Source organism: Manis javanica, chromosome 2, assembly GCF_040802235.1.
Source record: "Manis javanica isolate MJ-LG chromosome 2, MJ_LKY, whole genome shotgun sequence".
Classification (NCBI taxonomy): Eukaryota; Metazoa; Chordata; class Mammalia; order Pholidota; family Manidae; genus Manis; species Manis javanica.
The window spans coordinates 184863414-184880957 of NC_133157.1; the positions used below are offsets into that span (position 1 = coordinate 184863414).

General features: G+C 33.2%; 1 protein-coding gene across 3 annotated transcripts in view; it reads right to left on the reverse strand.

The window, feature by feature from the left end:
* Positions 1 to 1433: 1433 nt before the first annotated feature.
* Positions 1434 to 17544, reverse strand: part of RNF19A (ring finger protein 19A, RBR E3 ubiquitin protein ligase) — a 62327-nt gene continuing 46216 nt past the window's right edge. For all 3 annotated transcript variants that reach the window (XM_036995365.2, XM_017659455.3, XM_073229893.1), the window contains 7 exons: positions 13023 to 13167; positions 12189 to 12351; positions 9055 to 9169; positions 8396 to 8557; positions 5547 to 5760; positions 4253 to 4396; positions 1434 to 3625 (listed from right to left, as the gene is read on the reverse strand). In XM_036995365.2, the coding sequence (XP_036851260.2) occupies positions 2935 to 3625; positions 4253 to 4396; positions 5547 to 5760; positions 8396 to 8557; positions 9055 to 9169; positions 12189 to 12351; positions 13023 to 13167 (1634 nt within the window). In that variant the 3' untranslated portion in view covers positions 1434 to 2934. The remainder of the gene's footprint in view (positions 3626 to 4252; positions 4397 to 5546; positions 5761 to 8395; positions 8558 to 9054; positions 9170 to 12188; positions 12352 to 13022; positions 13168 to 17544) is intronic.

The following is a 17544-nucleotide window of genomic DNA, read 5'->3' on the forward strand; positions in this document are numbered from 1 at the left end:
TTATTAAGTATAGCAATTAACTAAATTTAAAAACTGTAACTGCCAGTCACTATTCATCTATTAAAATGGTATTACCAAAATACAGTAACTCTCCCTAAATTTAGAATATTCTGGTCATTCAAAATCAACCACGTTGTAAAGACTGGCTTTTGACAGTGGTACTTCATACTTTAATATGATAGTAAGTGAAACAAACCAATTAAAAGGAACCATATAAAATATAGCTCTGAGAATCTTCATGACTCTGAATATAAGGCAAAATAATCTAAAGAACTCTTGAATTTATTTTGTTTATGTCATGTAGGAATTAATAGGTCTGTTGGTTTCAACATTTATTTATCCTTTGGGGATCAAAGTTTATATTTTAGAAAACATGCTATGGAAAGTCTTATATATTTATAATTTAGCCCAATTTCCAGTGGAAGTAAGAGTGATGAATTGTGAGAATTAACATAAAAAAACTAATTCAGTGCTCTGAAGATGGGAATTTGTACATTTAGGATAATTCAGTGAAACTGGTGGCTTATATAATGAACAGTAAAATCTTTGTATTTTCTCTCACTGCCATGTGATTTTTTCCCAGAGGTCTTAATAAAAGCGAAGTACAAGGGATTTAAAAAAGATTCTGGTGAGTTACGGCCTGTCTTGAACCCTGGAGTATTTTCTTATTCTAGGCTAGTCCAGAGTTAAACTCCAGGGGAATTTGGCTTGGTCCTAAATTAATCCAAGTTTGAAGGACCCCTGGGAGATGAAGGAACTTCTGAAGCCTGTTGAATGGTTTAGACCATTTTAAAAGTGAGACTGAGGTGGTACTGGTTGGGGGTACAACCAGAAGAGGGGTTCAGTGAACTGAATGCACTGGCCTCCTACATGGCATCATTTTTGCTTAATTCCTCCTAAAATAATTTAGTTTTCCATTTAAGCTCTATCCTTGTATAGAAATGTCAAGAAGGCCATTAAAATTCATACCGATTTTCATACAGTATTAACATTGTAACAGGAAAACAGAAAAAAGATCTAATTTCTTTATGGAAGCTACAAGAATAGAAAGGGTTTGAGTACAATTACCAGCTTCAATTTAAATGGCTCTAGTTTCATAATCTCATGTTGCCAAAGACTCTTTAAAAAGCATTTATACTTATGTCTTCACAACTTAATGGTAGATCTATTTACTTTCCAACCAATTTACCTTAAAAAAATAATGTTGATGAATAAGTCAGTTTCTTCTTGAAGGAAAGGCAGGTATTAGACATGAAGAAAGGACAGTGTCTAACATTGCCTGTAGAGAAGTTCAGCAAATGCTTCCCTTTGGGCTGAGACCGGAATGAAGAATCATCTCAATGTCTTGCAGGGTAATTTTGAGTAACTACCATGTGACAAACGTATATTCCTGTTCTTAGGAAAAAGCCTGTGCACAAACCATAAGGCAGTGATACATTATTAGTATTTACATTTATTTCATGTGTGCAGTTTACACACACACTACTGAACAAAACTGGAATGCAAACAAATACACAAATGCCATAATAAGCATTATCAAATAAAAGAACTGGCACTAGTGTTATAAGCATATTAATAGACCTGATGAGAAAAGTGATGGAAGAAAAACTGCAGCCCATGGCATTTTTCTTTTTATCAAAAGAAAATGCTCAGTAGCACCATAATGGTAATACTTAAAAGAAACGTGTAAGATGGAACATTTTTAACTGCTATCATTGAGGTTAACCTGTTTTATTTAAGTGAATTTTACAGGAAGTTAATAGTACAGGCAGTATTTGGCCAACTTCTGTTTAAGTCCGCTGCACATCTTCCATAAACAAAAACAAACGAAAATAAAGCCAGTCATACATGGACCCCTCCTTAGGACATGAAACAAACTGCACTGTGCTTTGATTTCATGACGGGAGAAGATAAATGTGTTAAAACATGAGATTATGTAAAGTTATTCACTAAAGCCTGAGTGTGTCTTTGGTAGGCTAATACTTTTTCAGCATTGTTATCATCAATCATGTTTAAGTTTATCTATCCTGTGTTTTTCTACATAATCCAAGGAGGCTAAAGAGGAAATTATGGAAAACAATACAGCAAAATCTTCAAACAAGTAGGTCCTTAAAATCCAGTCTCTTCCAAAGGCACCAAGAATCAATGGGGTACAAACTTCCCCTTGGTGAAAGATGACTTTTTTGTAACACTTATAAATGCTAATGGAATTTTGTTTTGTAGTTTTATATATCTTACTTGGTGCTGTTGATATACTTAATTACCTACCCTTACACTTTTCTCCTAAGGCGGCATCAACAATATACAATATAGAGAGAGTACCAGGTATTTCTATTTCAAAGTTGTGCAAAAACTGCCACAATCTTGCTCAAAGTGTTTTAAGTATCCAAATGGTAGCAAATGGGCTGCATTAAGCTTTATGTCCACATTGCATATGAAGAAAAAATGAAATTTATACCCAGTTACGAACAGAAATGTTACAGAGCATCACATACTGAGAGTGACCTGCAAAGTACTTTGAACAGTATTCCCTTAGTGGTTTCCATAAAATGTCATTAACCACTTATACCTAAACCTCAAGTTTTCTTCATAAGAATGCTATAGAACTGTGTTAGTATTTTATATTGATTATAAATTAAGCCAAATTTCTATCTAAATACACAAGTATGTGCTTCAAGCAATGTTTTGTGGCAAAAACACAAAACATAATTAAGAATTATTTTCTTACAATAATGCACTTTTAAAGCCTTCATTTCATAGTTTGGTAATTAAGATCTACATGAAACACAATGATTTGCTGAACATAGAAGACATATCTGCATTATGATTATGCAATCTGGCATTTCTGGTAACTTGAAACAAAGTAGTCACAAGTAGTTCAACCAGCTCCAGACAAGGTTTTTCAGTGGTAATAATTTTGCAGCAGTTAGAGGTTTAAATTTCAGTCTGAATTGCAACTTTTAATTCCATTGTCTGATGTGAGTGGTTGTTATTTGTTTCTTTTAGTGCATCACCAAAATATGAATCAACATTGGGTTTCAGTCCATTGTTGCCATGTTCTTCAGCAGTATGATTCAACTGTGGAACTTCTGAACATGAAACAGTTTTGGTAAGCACAGAAATGCTACACTGATGTGGTGAATTTTCCAGACGGTCATTTTCTACCTCAGGAAGAATATTAACAGTAGCAAAGCGGGCATGATAATCACTGGAACCATGACTACAAGAAGTTTTCATGCTTTCTAGGTCAGAACAACTAAATTCAGAAAAATGACTAGAATGGGAATCAGCTACAGATGGCATACTGTCACTGAGGGATGGAGCCTCAAATTCACTTGAGTTCGTACTTTGCTGTTCTAACAACTGTGCATCCATGTCCTCTCTGGTCTCATTTATCTTCATGTTACTCTTCTTCCTCAATTTACCACTTTTCGATTTCTTTCCTGCGGTTGCTTCTTTGGACCACTTGGTGGCACTGGATTTACCTTCAGGCAAGCCACTGGATGAACCACCAGGACGACTTCGGGTGGCACTGCCATCCTCCACACTACTGCTTCCGCTGTTGTGCCTGAATTTGGATGGCTTTGATTCAATATCCACTTGCACCTCCATACTGTTGCCTTCTCTAGAACATAAAAGTAACCAAGGTAAATACATTTTTGACTTTTAAATTTTTATTCAGATGACAGCAGAGGGGGAGGAGTTTATGTATGAAAAATTCTAAGACTATAAAAGCACTCAGAAATTAACACAGGACACATTCTACTAAAAAAAACTGCTTGAAATAAGAGAGTTGTTCTTATAATAACGATTAAATTAAAAAAAGAGAAAGAAACAGCTACATTTATTGCTTATGCTGTTCCAGGTACTATGATACCTTACTTCTCCATTTTGTTCCAGAATAGACTTGTTGAGATGTAATTATGCACCATAAAATTCACCCGTTTAAAGTGCACACAGTTCAGTGGTTTCTGTCATATTCAGGTAATTATACAACCATCTACCTAACTTCAGAACATTTTCATCATCCCCGAAAGAAACCCTGTGCCCATCAGCAGTTCCCTTTCTTCTCTCGCCCCAACCACTGTTTACATTTCTGTTTCTGGATTTGCTTATTCTGAACACCTCACCATTTTCTTTACCAGGGAACCTCTGGAAACCATTATTCATAATAATTTTGCCTAATGATAGGGTTAATTCTTTTTAAATTAACTTAAAAATATTTCTCATTTTATAGTAATTCTTTCCTTACTTGTCCAATGGGATGTAAGAATTCAGAATGGATCCCGCCATTGCTTTGGTGCTGGCATTATCACTAACTGTTCCCAAGCTGACAGTGCCAGATTCTCCACTTAGACTGTACCGTTCCTTCTGTACATCTGCTTGTACTTCCAACCTTAAAGAGGGAAGTATTATATAAAAAACTGAAATTACATACACTATTAGCACTATGGTAGTATCTTTAAATAATTCAGCTAAGAGCCCTAGTAACAAGAAACTATTTTAGAAACAACTATAAACATTTTTTTATTTTCTCCAATTGTTCAAATTCTACTGTAGCATCCTAAAAGTATTAGCCCATTCAAATAAAATGGGAAAAACTAGCTGTCTGCCAAATTACCCAAAAAGGACATAAGAGAATTTTAATTTAAACATGCGCCATTATTCTCACTCAGGATGTGGCACTTTGCTTGCCATGTTTCAATGCAAAACATAAAATAAGAAAACAATGAAAACCATTCTATGTGACAAATCAGTGAATCAAAAAGTCTTGGGCATCTATGTGTTAGAAACAGTTCTTTCTATAAATTTAACACCTGACTTTAAGACATAATAATAATATACACTACTATTCTTAAGAGTTTGTGTTTAGAAGCAAATTACCTAAAAATAAGATAAATATGACCAACTTATGTTTTTTAATTCTTGTACTCTCCCATGTTTAAAAAAAAAAGGCAAAGCTAATAAAAAGGAGTAGAGAATAGTAAATTAGAGAGGAAACAAAGGAAGATGATAATGCTTTAAATTCTCCTATTTATCTATATGGCCATTGGCCAAAGATTTTGTGAAAATAAAATAACCATTAATACACAAAAGGGCCCAGGCAGACTATCCTGGCCTGTGAATTCATGCATTCCCAGATATCCTGACTCCACCTGCTCCCCCAGGCCTCAGCCTGTCTCATTTCTTAACATCCAGTTGTTGACACCTCCAGAGGTTAAGATCCAGGCTTAAGCACTGTCTTTACTATGTGAGCACTGATTTGTTACATAAAACCGGACAACTACAGTGAAAAAAACTGGCAGAATGTTATGCCTTAGACTTGGTTCTTACTATATCATGGTATTATAACAAAAAATTCAAACAAGTAAAAATCTCCTTATTCACTGTTTCCCACTAAATTTCATTTTTTAACATTATTGTTTTCAACCCTGACACAGTAGGGTTTATATGTAATCATACTTTGTGTTCAAATTTCTCCTCATCTAACTAATAATTTATAGTTACAAGAGAAGGCAGAACAAAGCAAAGCCTATTTTTCTTACCTGTTAAAACAGTTTACCATGGCACTTCCTGACAGACTCCCCGTTATACTGGCTCCAGCTAGTGCCATGGTGCTGGCCGTCTCACTCAGGTTGTCTCGAATGGCTCCTATTCGGTCCATATGGCTTCCACTTGCACTCAAACTGCCAGTTAGACCACCAACACTTCCCTCTCCTATGCTAGGGTTGTGTCTTGCTTCTGCTACTGAAGTTGTGTCTAAATATACATATTTCAAAGAAATTAAATAAATGATTATTAATTTCCCTCTTTTAAAATTCTTCCATGATTTCAGATAGGACACTTTATCATATAAAGTATAAAACTAACACAGGAATAGAAAATACATCTGGACTCAGGGATGCATAACTATGGGGTAAAAGTAAAGAGAAATTCTCAGAGAGTAAAGTTGGATCAGGAACTGGTCTTCAGTTGTAAATGCTGATTACTTTTTAAAAAAAATATAGAGAATCTAGGAATTCTATAAAGAAACTGTTTAAACATTTAGCTGACTTAGGAAGGAAATTATGTGAGTTTTCAATGAGGGTGTTATTTAAAGAGCTTATTATGCCCTAAGCCAATAAGAATGGGCCAAAAATTGACTTCTAGAAATATTCCACAGCTCCAATGGTCTACAAGTTATATAACAAGATCTGATACCACTACATTCCAATCTTAAAGTACTTTCTACATGCTTTGTACTGAAGGATTCACTTATTTTCTCCAGTATTTGAGTTCCTTTTACATACCCAACACTGTTCTACACTGGGAACATACTGAATCACAGATACAAACATCCTGCCCTCAAGAAGCTTACATTCTCACTGGGGAATGCAATAAATATTATATAGTGACAAATGCTAGGAGAAAAAAAACTAAAGCAAAATAAAGGGGAGTATATAAAAGGTGGTGAGAGTAATGAGGAGTACATGTGTACATACTTCTGTGCCATTTTATATAGAGTGATCAGAGATGGTCTTTCATTAAAGTGACTCAAAGTTAAGTGAGCCATAGAATTCACTGGGGAGAAGAATATTCCAAGCAGAGGGAACTGAAAGTTTAAAAGCCTAGAAATAGAAGTGTCCTTGGCATCCTTGAAAATGTCAAGGGGTGGTATAAAATAGAGTGACAAGAGATGAGTTCAGAGATGTAGTCCTGGACAGATCATGTGGGATCTTAGGGGCCATGATAAGGACTTTGGCTTTTTCCACCCCCCAGTATAGTTAGGAGCCCTAGGAGAATTTTGAGCATGAAAAAGACATGATCTGACTCACGGTTCCGAAGTATCACTATGGCTGTACCATGAATAGTGAATGGAAGCTGAGAAGGTAACGCCATCAGTTAAAGAGGCTATTACAATAGTCCAAGAAACAGGACAGCAGCTTGGACTAATGGAATAGCAGTGGGAAGGGTGAGAAAGGGTTAGATTATGACTAAATTTATTGAAGAAAGTAACAGAATTTGCTGACAGATCAGATGTAATGTTAAGAAGGGAAAAGAGTCATCCTAAGTTAAGGTTTTTGGCACAAGCAACAGGCAAGGATGGAAACATTACTGAGGTGAGAATGACCGGAAGAACAACAGGTTTTAGAGGAAGAGTATGGTAAAAGACAAATTAAGCTTGAAATTGTTAGGCATTCAAATGCAGATTAAAAAGAAGAATTAGATGTACAAATGTGAAGTTTGGAGGAGAGTTGTAGCCCAGATATAAATTTAGGAGTGGCTGGCCTATTTATTATTTAATGGGTGAAGTTACCTAGGGAGTGAGTGTAGATAAAGGAGAGTAATCTAAGAACTGAACCCTGGAAACTCCAAATTTTAGAGGTTAAGGGAGAAAAATGAACCAGCAAAGACAACTGAGAAAGTGCAGCAGGATATGTGATTAAGATGAGGACAAGGAGAGAAGTAAAAAAAAAATGTTTCAGGAAAGAGGGCAGGGTCTACCACGTCAGGTGTACTGTTGCCTTAAGATGAAAACTAAGAATTGACCACTGTAATTTGGTAACACAGAGGTCACTGGTGACTCTGCTTTGCGGAAGAAGTAGAGATGGAATTCTGGAGTGGTAGGGACCAAAATCTGATTAGAATGACTTCAAAAAAGAATGAGAGGTCATAATATAAATTAGTGACAGGCATGGTAATACAACATGAAGAATAGAGCCAATGCTTCTGTAACATCTTTCTATGCTGACAGATAGTAACTGCACTACTTGGGGTGAGGATTTAACAATGTGTATAACTGCTCAACAACTGTGTTGTATACTTGAAACCAATATAATATTGTATATCAACTACACTCCAATAAAAAAAAGAGAGAGAGAATGGGAGGTAAGGAAGTAAACATTATCCTTCACATATCCCTGATTATTTCCCTAAGATAAATTTCTTTACCAAGAATTGCTAGGATATAGAATACAGATATTAACTTATACTCCTACTGGCAGTCTGTGAGGGCCTTTTCATTCTCTAGTTATTATTCTAATTCATATTTCTTTGAATATTACTGGGTTGAAGATATTTTCTACTCATTGGCCACCTGTATTTTTTGAATTATAAACTTTTCTCTTCATATCCTTTTCTTAATGATTTGTAATGTTTTAGGAAAAATTTAAAATTAAAAAGTTCAGAATTTCTATTGGAAATTCCACTGGAAGATAGGTACCCAGAACTATTCTACCCTCTTTCATCCATTCACCCTTCCTTGGCAGTTCATTTCGCTGTTGTACTCTTCTGGATGAATACTTTTAGGCCACGTGAAAGGAAGGCAATGGAAATTCTGACTTAAGTGTTATGTACAGCCTCCCCACTTAAACTATTAGTAAATACATTTTTTTTCTTTGCTTAAAAGACTTACCTACAGCTGTGTTAGTTCCACCAACATTTATATCATTTTCATCATCAAATTCAATCCTGACTCCTTTTCCATTGCCTGCTGAGACTCCACACCCTCCACTTCGACAGAGAGAAATTGGAACAACGCCATAGACATAAGCTAACATAATAGGAACACCAATACCTAAAGAGGAATTAAATTAGTCATTATAAACCAAAAAATAAATGAATTTATTTCAGAAACATGAATTTTAGATAGTCTTTTGAGAGAAGGTATACAGGAGAAATGTGCTGGAGTTCCACAACCCTTGCCAAAATGAATTTACCTAGCTACTGAGGCACAGAAGCAAATTCAAAGTTTCCAGCATTACAGGTGAAGGATAAAGATGTAGACCTTTTCATTTAAAATGTCAGGGCTCTATCTACAAACTGTATTTGTAGAAGGGGTTTCAGCCACTAATAATTTAACAACTATTCTAAGGCTAGGCTCTTGAGTCTACAGACTTTTAACCAACAGTTACTGAATGAAAGGTTTTTCGTAGACTCAGCTTCAATTGTCCTTAAATAAAAAGGCAATGCTCTTATCTTTAACAATATAATGCTTTGTTTTTAAAAATCCTTCCACACAAACTTTACTTCTACAAAATCTGAGGTAATTAGTATTTTCAAGCATAATCTTACCTACTGTTACTGCAGCTACAACTGGAGATATGATTACAGACAATGTTACACCACCTGTTATAGCCAAATTCCGTTTGTGCTTTGAAACGTCCTTGCCTTCATATCGATTATGAATCTTAAATTAAATATAAAAATGGGGGTGGGGGATTAAAGAGAAAATACATTACATATTTATATTAAATGAAACAGACTTACATTTGCTAGAAGTTTAAAATGATTTCTCTATAACTTCATAGTTAAGTGTCCTAGTTTAAAAGGTAAACATATTACTGTTCTTAAACCATATCTTACAACACATAATTTGCTCCTTAGTAATAATTTGCTTACATAAGATAGTGATTTAATAGATTTTATTTGGTGCTTACTTTTAAACCATCTTGAGTAAAAGTAGTCTTTATAATCTTATTTAAGAATAATATAATCATGTTTTGAACAAAGAAGGAATTAATATTATTTTCAACATAACTGAGTTGAATGTTTGACTAATAGGATTACTTTTAAGAAACTGAGCATTTCACATGTTTCTACATAAGCATCCCTAAATGGTAAAAATTTGCTTCTAGGGGAGGTTTCCACAATTTTTAAAATAACCTTAAAAAGTAGTAGTAATAAGTAAACATCCCACAGAATCAATTTTTTTCTCCAATGCCTTTTTATGAATAAAAATATTATCAAATGACTCAGGATCATGGGCTCTCATTTATAGCTTAAATAAGGGTTAGAAAGAAAAAAAGAGAATAAATATTGCTGCCAAAGACACAAGCTGAATCTGCTTAGCATCTTTGTATAGTACAGGTGTTAATAAACAGAAATTAGTATCACCATGAGAGTGGCTTGTGAGATTTTACATGAACTTCAGGAAATAGCTCAGTATCTTTGTTCTCATGGTTTGCAAGGGCTAAATAAAGCACATTTCCCCCTCTCTTTCAAGATAGATTCAAAATACCCTCAAAAATATTTTTACAGGTAGTCTATAAAATAAAATACTTGACTTATAAAGAATATTACAGATGAGGCTTAATAAATTGATCTACAATTATCATGTTGTTATTTTAAAGGCTATAAAGTACAATGAGTTTGTGGGATACATTAAATAAACAGTGAAAAGTATGGAGTGGGGAGGTGGGCGAAGCATACATTAGACAAGGAACATTTCTGTTTACTAGTTAGAATTCTGTTTCCAAGCTTTGGTTCATGTTACCAGGGAATGGACCTCTATACTTCCTAAATAATCCATGCCAGCAGAGATAGCAGACCTTCCCAAGATACAGTTCATTATCCTTCAGTATTGCAGTTAATTCCTGCTCTTCCCCACTCCCGTTTCTGGACAACTTAGCACTGAAGCAGAGAAAAGCCAAAGGTAAGAACTGATGAAGGAGACTTGCAAAGGCAGGGTGCCAGAAGAAAAGGGATCATCCAGAAAATTATGGACCCTCAAGCACCAATGTTCAATTACAGTGATCATATTATTCCACTATTTCTGGTCCAACTTACTTGTTCTGTTTTGCAATTTTGTACCACATTTTCTATTTGCTATTATAAATAAGGGCTCAGCTTTTAGGTACTTTTTTAACTTAACTGTTTTCCTGGGCTGGTTTGTATCCCTAAATACCACAGAGAACAATGTTTCAATGGAAAACCAGTTCATCATTTTGCAACCCTTTGGGTACATGTTTGAAAAAAGGAGACTTGCAATCACACCTAAGATTTGAATTATGAAGTAAATAATCTCTCCTCTATAAATTATTTGTAGGTGTATGCAGTACAATAGTCCATCTTTCCTTTCTAGTTCTATTTCTAAGTATCTGAATAAACTGTTTTATTTCCAGCAAAACCTTACTTTGGATAACTACATGAAAAATTGTTATAATCAGCTACTATGTTTGGGACTTAAAACAATTTAAGTTATTTAAAACCTTTTGATACAAACATTTGCTTCATAAATAGCTATGACTGTCCTTCATCCCAAAGCCAGTTTTTTAAAAATAGTATGTATTGTTATTTTTCTGATTATAAAAGTAATATATTTTGAATATAAAAAAAATTGATGGGGGGTTATATGGCAGATCAGCCTTGTTTTGACTTTGGTCCTCAAAGTCAAAAGAGGAATTAAATGAAACAATTTAAAGGGGAAGAGATTCTGACTCAACATAAGAATTAACAATTATAGCTACCTGGCAACAATGGGTTTCACCATTGCCCAAAAGGCTAGATTGAAATTTATCAAGGATCTTATACAGATCTGCACATTTGGGTTTAAATTCCAGCTGTGCTTCTTTCTGTGTAACTGAAGGTAAATTACATAAACGTTCCTAAGCCTCAACATTCTAGCATACAAATTGCCGTGAGGTTGAAATAACTCAGTATAGGTAGAACACCTACCACACAGTAAGGGCTCAACAAACTTAGTTTCCTTTTTTAAAAATTCTTTTACTTTGTTCTGTTGGGATACAAGGTTGGGATTAGATAATTCCAAAGCTACGTCTCTAAAATTATTTTGGAGTCACTTCATAAATTATCCCTTTAATCTTTCAAAAGAGAACTATTGCTTGGCTAATAAAGTATAAAACTCATAACTCATAGGCCAATGGTAAGAACTGGTGTTTAGACTCACAAGATTGTTATAATCTACAAAACAGCATATTTACTAATAGCAATGATCTGAGGAAAAAAAAAGATATGGACCTTTTTTGAGGAAATAATTGGTTAAATATAAGTTGGAAATCATTTAGAGACTGGCTAATGTTCTCTGCCTGAGGCATGTGTTATTTAAATAACTTTTTATAGACCTGACTTTACAAGAATATCCATGAGAAAAATGTCAGGTGTATATCCTTCAATGCTTTATACTTGAAAGTTTGGTTTATAATGCAAATTATAATATATTAAAGATATTCAGATAATTTTTAAGCAAGTCTACTTTATATGCATGTATACAAACTTGCCAAATTTTATTATCTGAAAATGTATTATCTTATGAAAAAATAGTAAATGGTTTTATACCAAAGATACTAAAATTAGCCTTTGTCTTTCAAAACAAATAAAAAACAAAACAAAAACAAAGCAAAATCATCAATCCTAAACCTAAAGGTTTAGAATAAGACAATGAACTAACCAGGAATTATGCATTTTACCTTACGGCCCACATATACAGGAATGCCAAGAATCATTGCAGGGATAGCAATGCCAGCTATTAAAGCAATTCCTACAGGAGCACCAACAAGTGTTCCCAGCTGCCACAATATTTTCTTCTTTCGGCTCCAGGGTTTCTTCCCCCAAAAAGTACATCCTGATGGACTAATGGAAAGAATTCTAATGTCAAGTACGTGCTGCAAAACATCACAACAAATTACTACAATACATTAAAGCAGTGACTATAAATGAAGACTTCTCATACTTACGAATGAGGGCTTTTTTTCCCCCTTTCTTTGAATTTGGAGTTAATTAAAAAACAAAAATTAAGGTAAGAACCACCTTAATTATATTAAAAGGATACTAATAACTGGGATTCAGGTTATATACTTATTGCTAATCCTCCATTAGCCCCAAAACCTTAGGTTAGTTTTTGAAGAATAAATTAATGCAAAACATGTTTATTTTATCCCTGTTAAAGTATCTGGCATACAATATCTGATTATATCATAAACTCACTTTCTGTCCTAAATGAGGGAATTTATATGAGAAAATTAAATGAGATTATTTATGACCCAGCATAATTACATGGGGTATTAAATACTGGTTTTCTAGTTCAACAAAAACAAAAAAGTCTAGTTATTAATCCAAAATGACTAGCACAATAATTTGGTTACATTTAAATTCATGTAACTAGAATAAAACTTAGGATCCCTCTAAGTATTTTACGTCCTAAATTAAGAAATGCTTAGGATAACACTTTTTCAAAAAAATGTCCTTTTGTCTTACAATATAGACTTCTATTTATATAGAAATAGTTCCTTCTACAAGCTTACCTGAGATAATGTAAATCTGAGATTTCTTTCATACACAACCAACAAAACTCACAACCACAGACAGCACATGTCATGTGATTACAGCTCCCGTCATTCATCTTAATTATATAAGCAGCACATCGTGGACATGGCTTTATATCATCAGCTATTAGGAAAAGAGAGAGACCTGTTTGACTGTATCAAAATGGTCTAAAATTAACAACTTCTAGTCGATAATTGTAGCACTGCCAAAAAATCTGAACGTGTATAGTTTGTTAACTGATAGCTTTAGCCTGCTATTTTTATACATAAAGCATTTTCTCATCCCTTCTGAGAAAAGGAACATATTTTACATTAAAATTTCAAGTTTTAAACATTTTTCAAACACAGTAGCATAACAATGAGAAAAAATAAAAAAATAATAGAAAAGAAAGGAGAACCAAGGACAGCCCTAGGCAAATTGTGAACCACACAATTTATCTTTGTCCCTAGCCTATAGCTATCTTCTCTGAGTGGCACTTCATGTTCTGGAACTTTTCTAACCATCTCTACTTAATCAATATTCTGCAAACCCTTTATGAATAAACACTAAAAATGGTGACACTTTGCTATTAATGTGAAGCACTATATATAAAGCACTGAATTTACTTCTTTCTTCCAAGTAATATCAACTCTAAGTACGGTAAACATAACATCTTCAGGAAAGTAGCCTTTTCTTCCTATTTTAGTTCATACAATGGACATATGGGCCTTATTCAGTACCCAGAATAGAAGGAAATAAGTATGAAGCTAAGGAAGTTGTATGGTTATTAACATTTAACCAATGGAAAACAGTTTCAGAATTAATGCGATCATTTGTTGATCATGCTCATGACTGTTTTTAATTAGTTAGATCTGTCCTATTTATTTATTCAAATGTTGTTATTGTATGCTTTCTGTATAGTAATACGGTTACAAAGCACAAAGGTGCCAATTTAAAATCAAGTTGTACAAAAACTTAGTAATCACTGACACAGAATAAGAGTAGTCTCAAATTACAGAACTATTTTGAACTTTGGCATCTATTTAAATAGCAACAAGTAATTATTTTACTGTTTCTAGTAGCCAGCTATTTTTTCAGTATACATAGGCAGTTCAGAAAAGATATTTATAGTGCTAGCCACTGAATTCAAGTATTTGTTCCAATTTTTACATGACAAGCATTTGGCTGTATTCTATTTTATTTTCTATAAATTTTATGGTCAAATTTTACCTATTTTGCCACTGAATTCAGGTTTCCTTAGTGCTTCTTTTAGGGCCAAAGCTGTTTTTTAACTTAAGAACAGGTCAATGCTCACAATTAGTGTTTTAACAATATGAACAATTTTGAGCAAACTGATAACTCTATGCAGCCAGACCAAGACAAATGATAATTCTAGAATTAAAAATATCTGTAAGTCATTATGTAAATGATCCAAAGATCATAAAGTCTGCATTAAAAATGTTTCAACAATAGCATGAATGAAGAGAAGCTGGCTTTTATAGGGTATATTACTATATCAAATTAAAGAAATGCTAATACTATCTACTTAAGTGGCATATTAATTGATAAACTTCCTCATTCCAGAGTATACTCAAGAGGTAAAAAGCCCAATTAGAGGTGGGAATAAAGAGAACTGGGCTTTGGTTTTGATACATACAATCTTCCAAAACAAACTGAAAAGTGAGATCCCATTTATTCTTAGTGTTCTAAAAACACAAAGCAGCCTTTTAATATGCTCTAAGATTACATGTTAGAGAATTCACACCACAACATATTTTTGATAAGTTTACCATACATGTACATGCATGGTTTTACTCTCTGTAGAATTATCTACAAAAATCTGTTTTGTCTGCTTTGTCTCTTTTCTTAAAACAGTAAGTTAGTGGGAAATAATTACTATGCACATAAGGATACATATCTCTCAAAGTAGTCTCAAAATGCAAAAATCCTTAATAAAGCTGTTTAACTGATTAGACAACTGATGCCCCCTTCCCCAAGCATCAATTAATCTATAATTACTATATATTTTAAAAAGGTTTCCCATTCTTACTTGAAGTGTTTGACAAATAATTACCTTTGAATACTATGTTTACTATTACAATATGGGCAGGCCATTGTCATATTAAGAAAAACAATAGGTTACAAAACACTGTGTTCTCAAAATTTATTTTACAACTCCCCTGCCCCTGCCACCTTACCTGTAAGGACTTACAACAAAATGTTAAGCAGTGGTTATCTCTTGGGATGGTAATAGCAGGGAACAGAGTGTGGGTGGGGAGCAAACTGAACACATTTTTATAAAGGGGTAAAAACATGGTAATGACATTGAAAGATATGTGGTTCATTTAATATGTAACTCCAAGTGCATAACCACCCTAATAGATATAATAGTCTCATGTAGATGTAATAGTATCACTATTTAAAGACAAATATAATCATAATATAAATTATTTAATGTACTATATGATTAAACACACTTATCCTCAGGTAACTGGTTAGAAATAGTCAACTAATAATTATTATACCAAATATTTATTAAAAGTGTAGCCAATTTTTCAAAGTATTATAATTTGAGACAAAAATACCAAGATACCTGGAATAATAGGAATTAATAAAATCATTTTACATGGTAGTTCCTTTTCCTCTTTTCTTTCTATAAGTCAGTGAGAAGCCAAGTTCAAGTTTTTAATTTTTGTAGATTATATTAAAAAAAACTGTCACACATGAACATTTGTTCTGAGAGCTTGGACATCTGGAGCATTGTAGTTAAAAATGCATGTATTTTAAATTTTCAGAACTATGAGATAAGATTTTTAAATCTTGGAAACATGGAAAAATGCCAACAATGCTAGTATTTAAAAGGCTCAAATCATTTGAGAACTTTTTCTTTCATAATTACTTTCAAAGCTACTTTATATTTAAAAATCACCCTCATTATTATACAGCTACATCTTACTCTGGATGAACTTCAAACTAGTGATTCAACTTGATATAATACTCAAGGTGTGAGACGTAGCTCCAAAGAAACTTAGGCATTCCCAGAAATCAAACTAATAATTATATAAGAAGGTAATTAAGTGAATGTGTCAGGATCTAAAGGTTGTGACCAATAAGGTATTCAAGGGTGACACTGCTGAAGTAAACATAAAATATCCCACAGTGATAACTAGGAGGAAGACCAACATTCATCAAAATTATGATGTTTATTTTAAAATGGATGACACAAGCCATCTCTAAGTCTTTTTTTTTTTTTTTAATGATGGTTCAGACACACGTAAATCTCTAGCACGTAACTGTGGTTTCTCTAACTCTCTCTACTTCATATAGCCAGAGCCCTTATTATGAGCCAGGAAATGTTTCAACTTTATGGACATGAGTATTATTAGTATCTTCATTTTACAGATAAGGCAAGTAACTCGCTCAGGGTCACACAGAATTAGTGGAGAAGCTGGGATTCAAATCTAGAAAAGTCGGATTCCAGAGTCCATTCTCTTACTCTGTATGTCTGTATAAATACCAATGCCCAATAAATACCTATTCCCACTTAAAGAAAAGGGATATTATTTCCAAGCAGACCACTATACTGCAGCTGACTACAGGGAATAGTTTAGATACATCTGTGTTCTCTTTGAATTGCTTCTTGATCCTTACCTATAAATTATTATTAATAACTTTAGAGTTTCACTCCAAATCTTCAGAAAAGGAAATAGAAACAAGTCAATGATCTAACAGGCATGAAAATTCATTTATATTTTATGAAGTATTAAATGTCAAATTTAAAGTATATATAATTTTAAATGTTAATTTTAAATTCAACTTTATGAATAAGACTTTTTCCTTGTAGCATAAGTCACATGATCATCTCCATACACTACTGGTAGGAACGTAAATTATTTTCTTGATAAAATTCTGTATCTTCCAAGTTTTTCTCTTTTATAATCAGTAAGAAAAGTGATTATTTTTCTAAAATTGAAATTCCAATAAACAATGAAAATTCAAGGCATGTGAAATATTTCTTTGGAATTTTATTCAAAGAACATTAAGGTGTTCAGAAATTTTTTATTAATTTTTGATATTTATGAGATGCATATATTACTCATGTAGAGATTCCCACATAGTTTTTAAATTTTTAGCCAAAGACACAAAGTTTTTAGTGTCCTCCACACTAAGGTATGATTTTTAATCTGTTATTCTGGAATTGGATGAGACATCTGTAAATAAAACCTGTATTTCACAAAACATGTAAATGAAAAAGATTCAAAAAATAAACTGTTTTAAACCTGTAACTGTGATATTTACACAATTAGAAATAATCTAAAGGTAATATTCAAAATTAATTTTACTAAAAATCTTTGCTAAGCTTTGCGCAGCACACCTTCATAAATAACAGTTTCAGACCATCTTTGGCCTATGAGATTTATAAATTATAAACCATCATGATACTTCCTTTTGCTTTTTTTTTTTTAGGCAATAAAATCTTTCCAATCTCAGTCCTACTTTCTTCCACAGGAAAGAACAAGT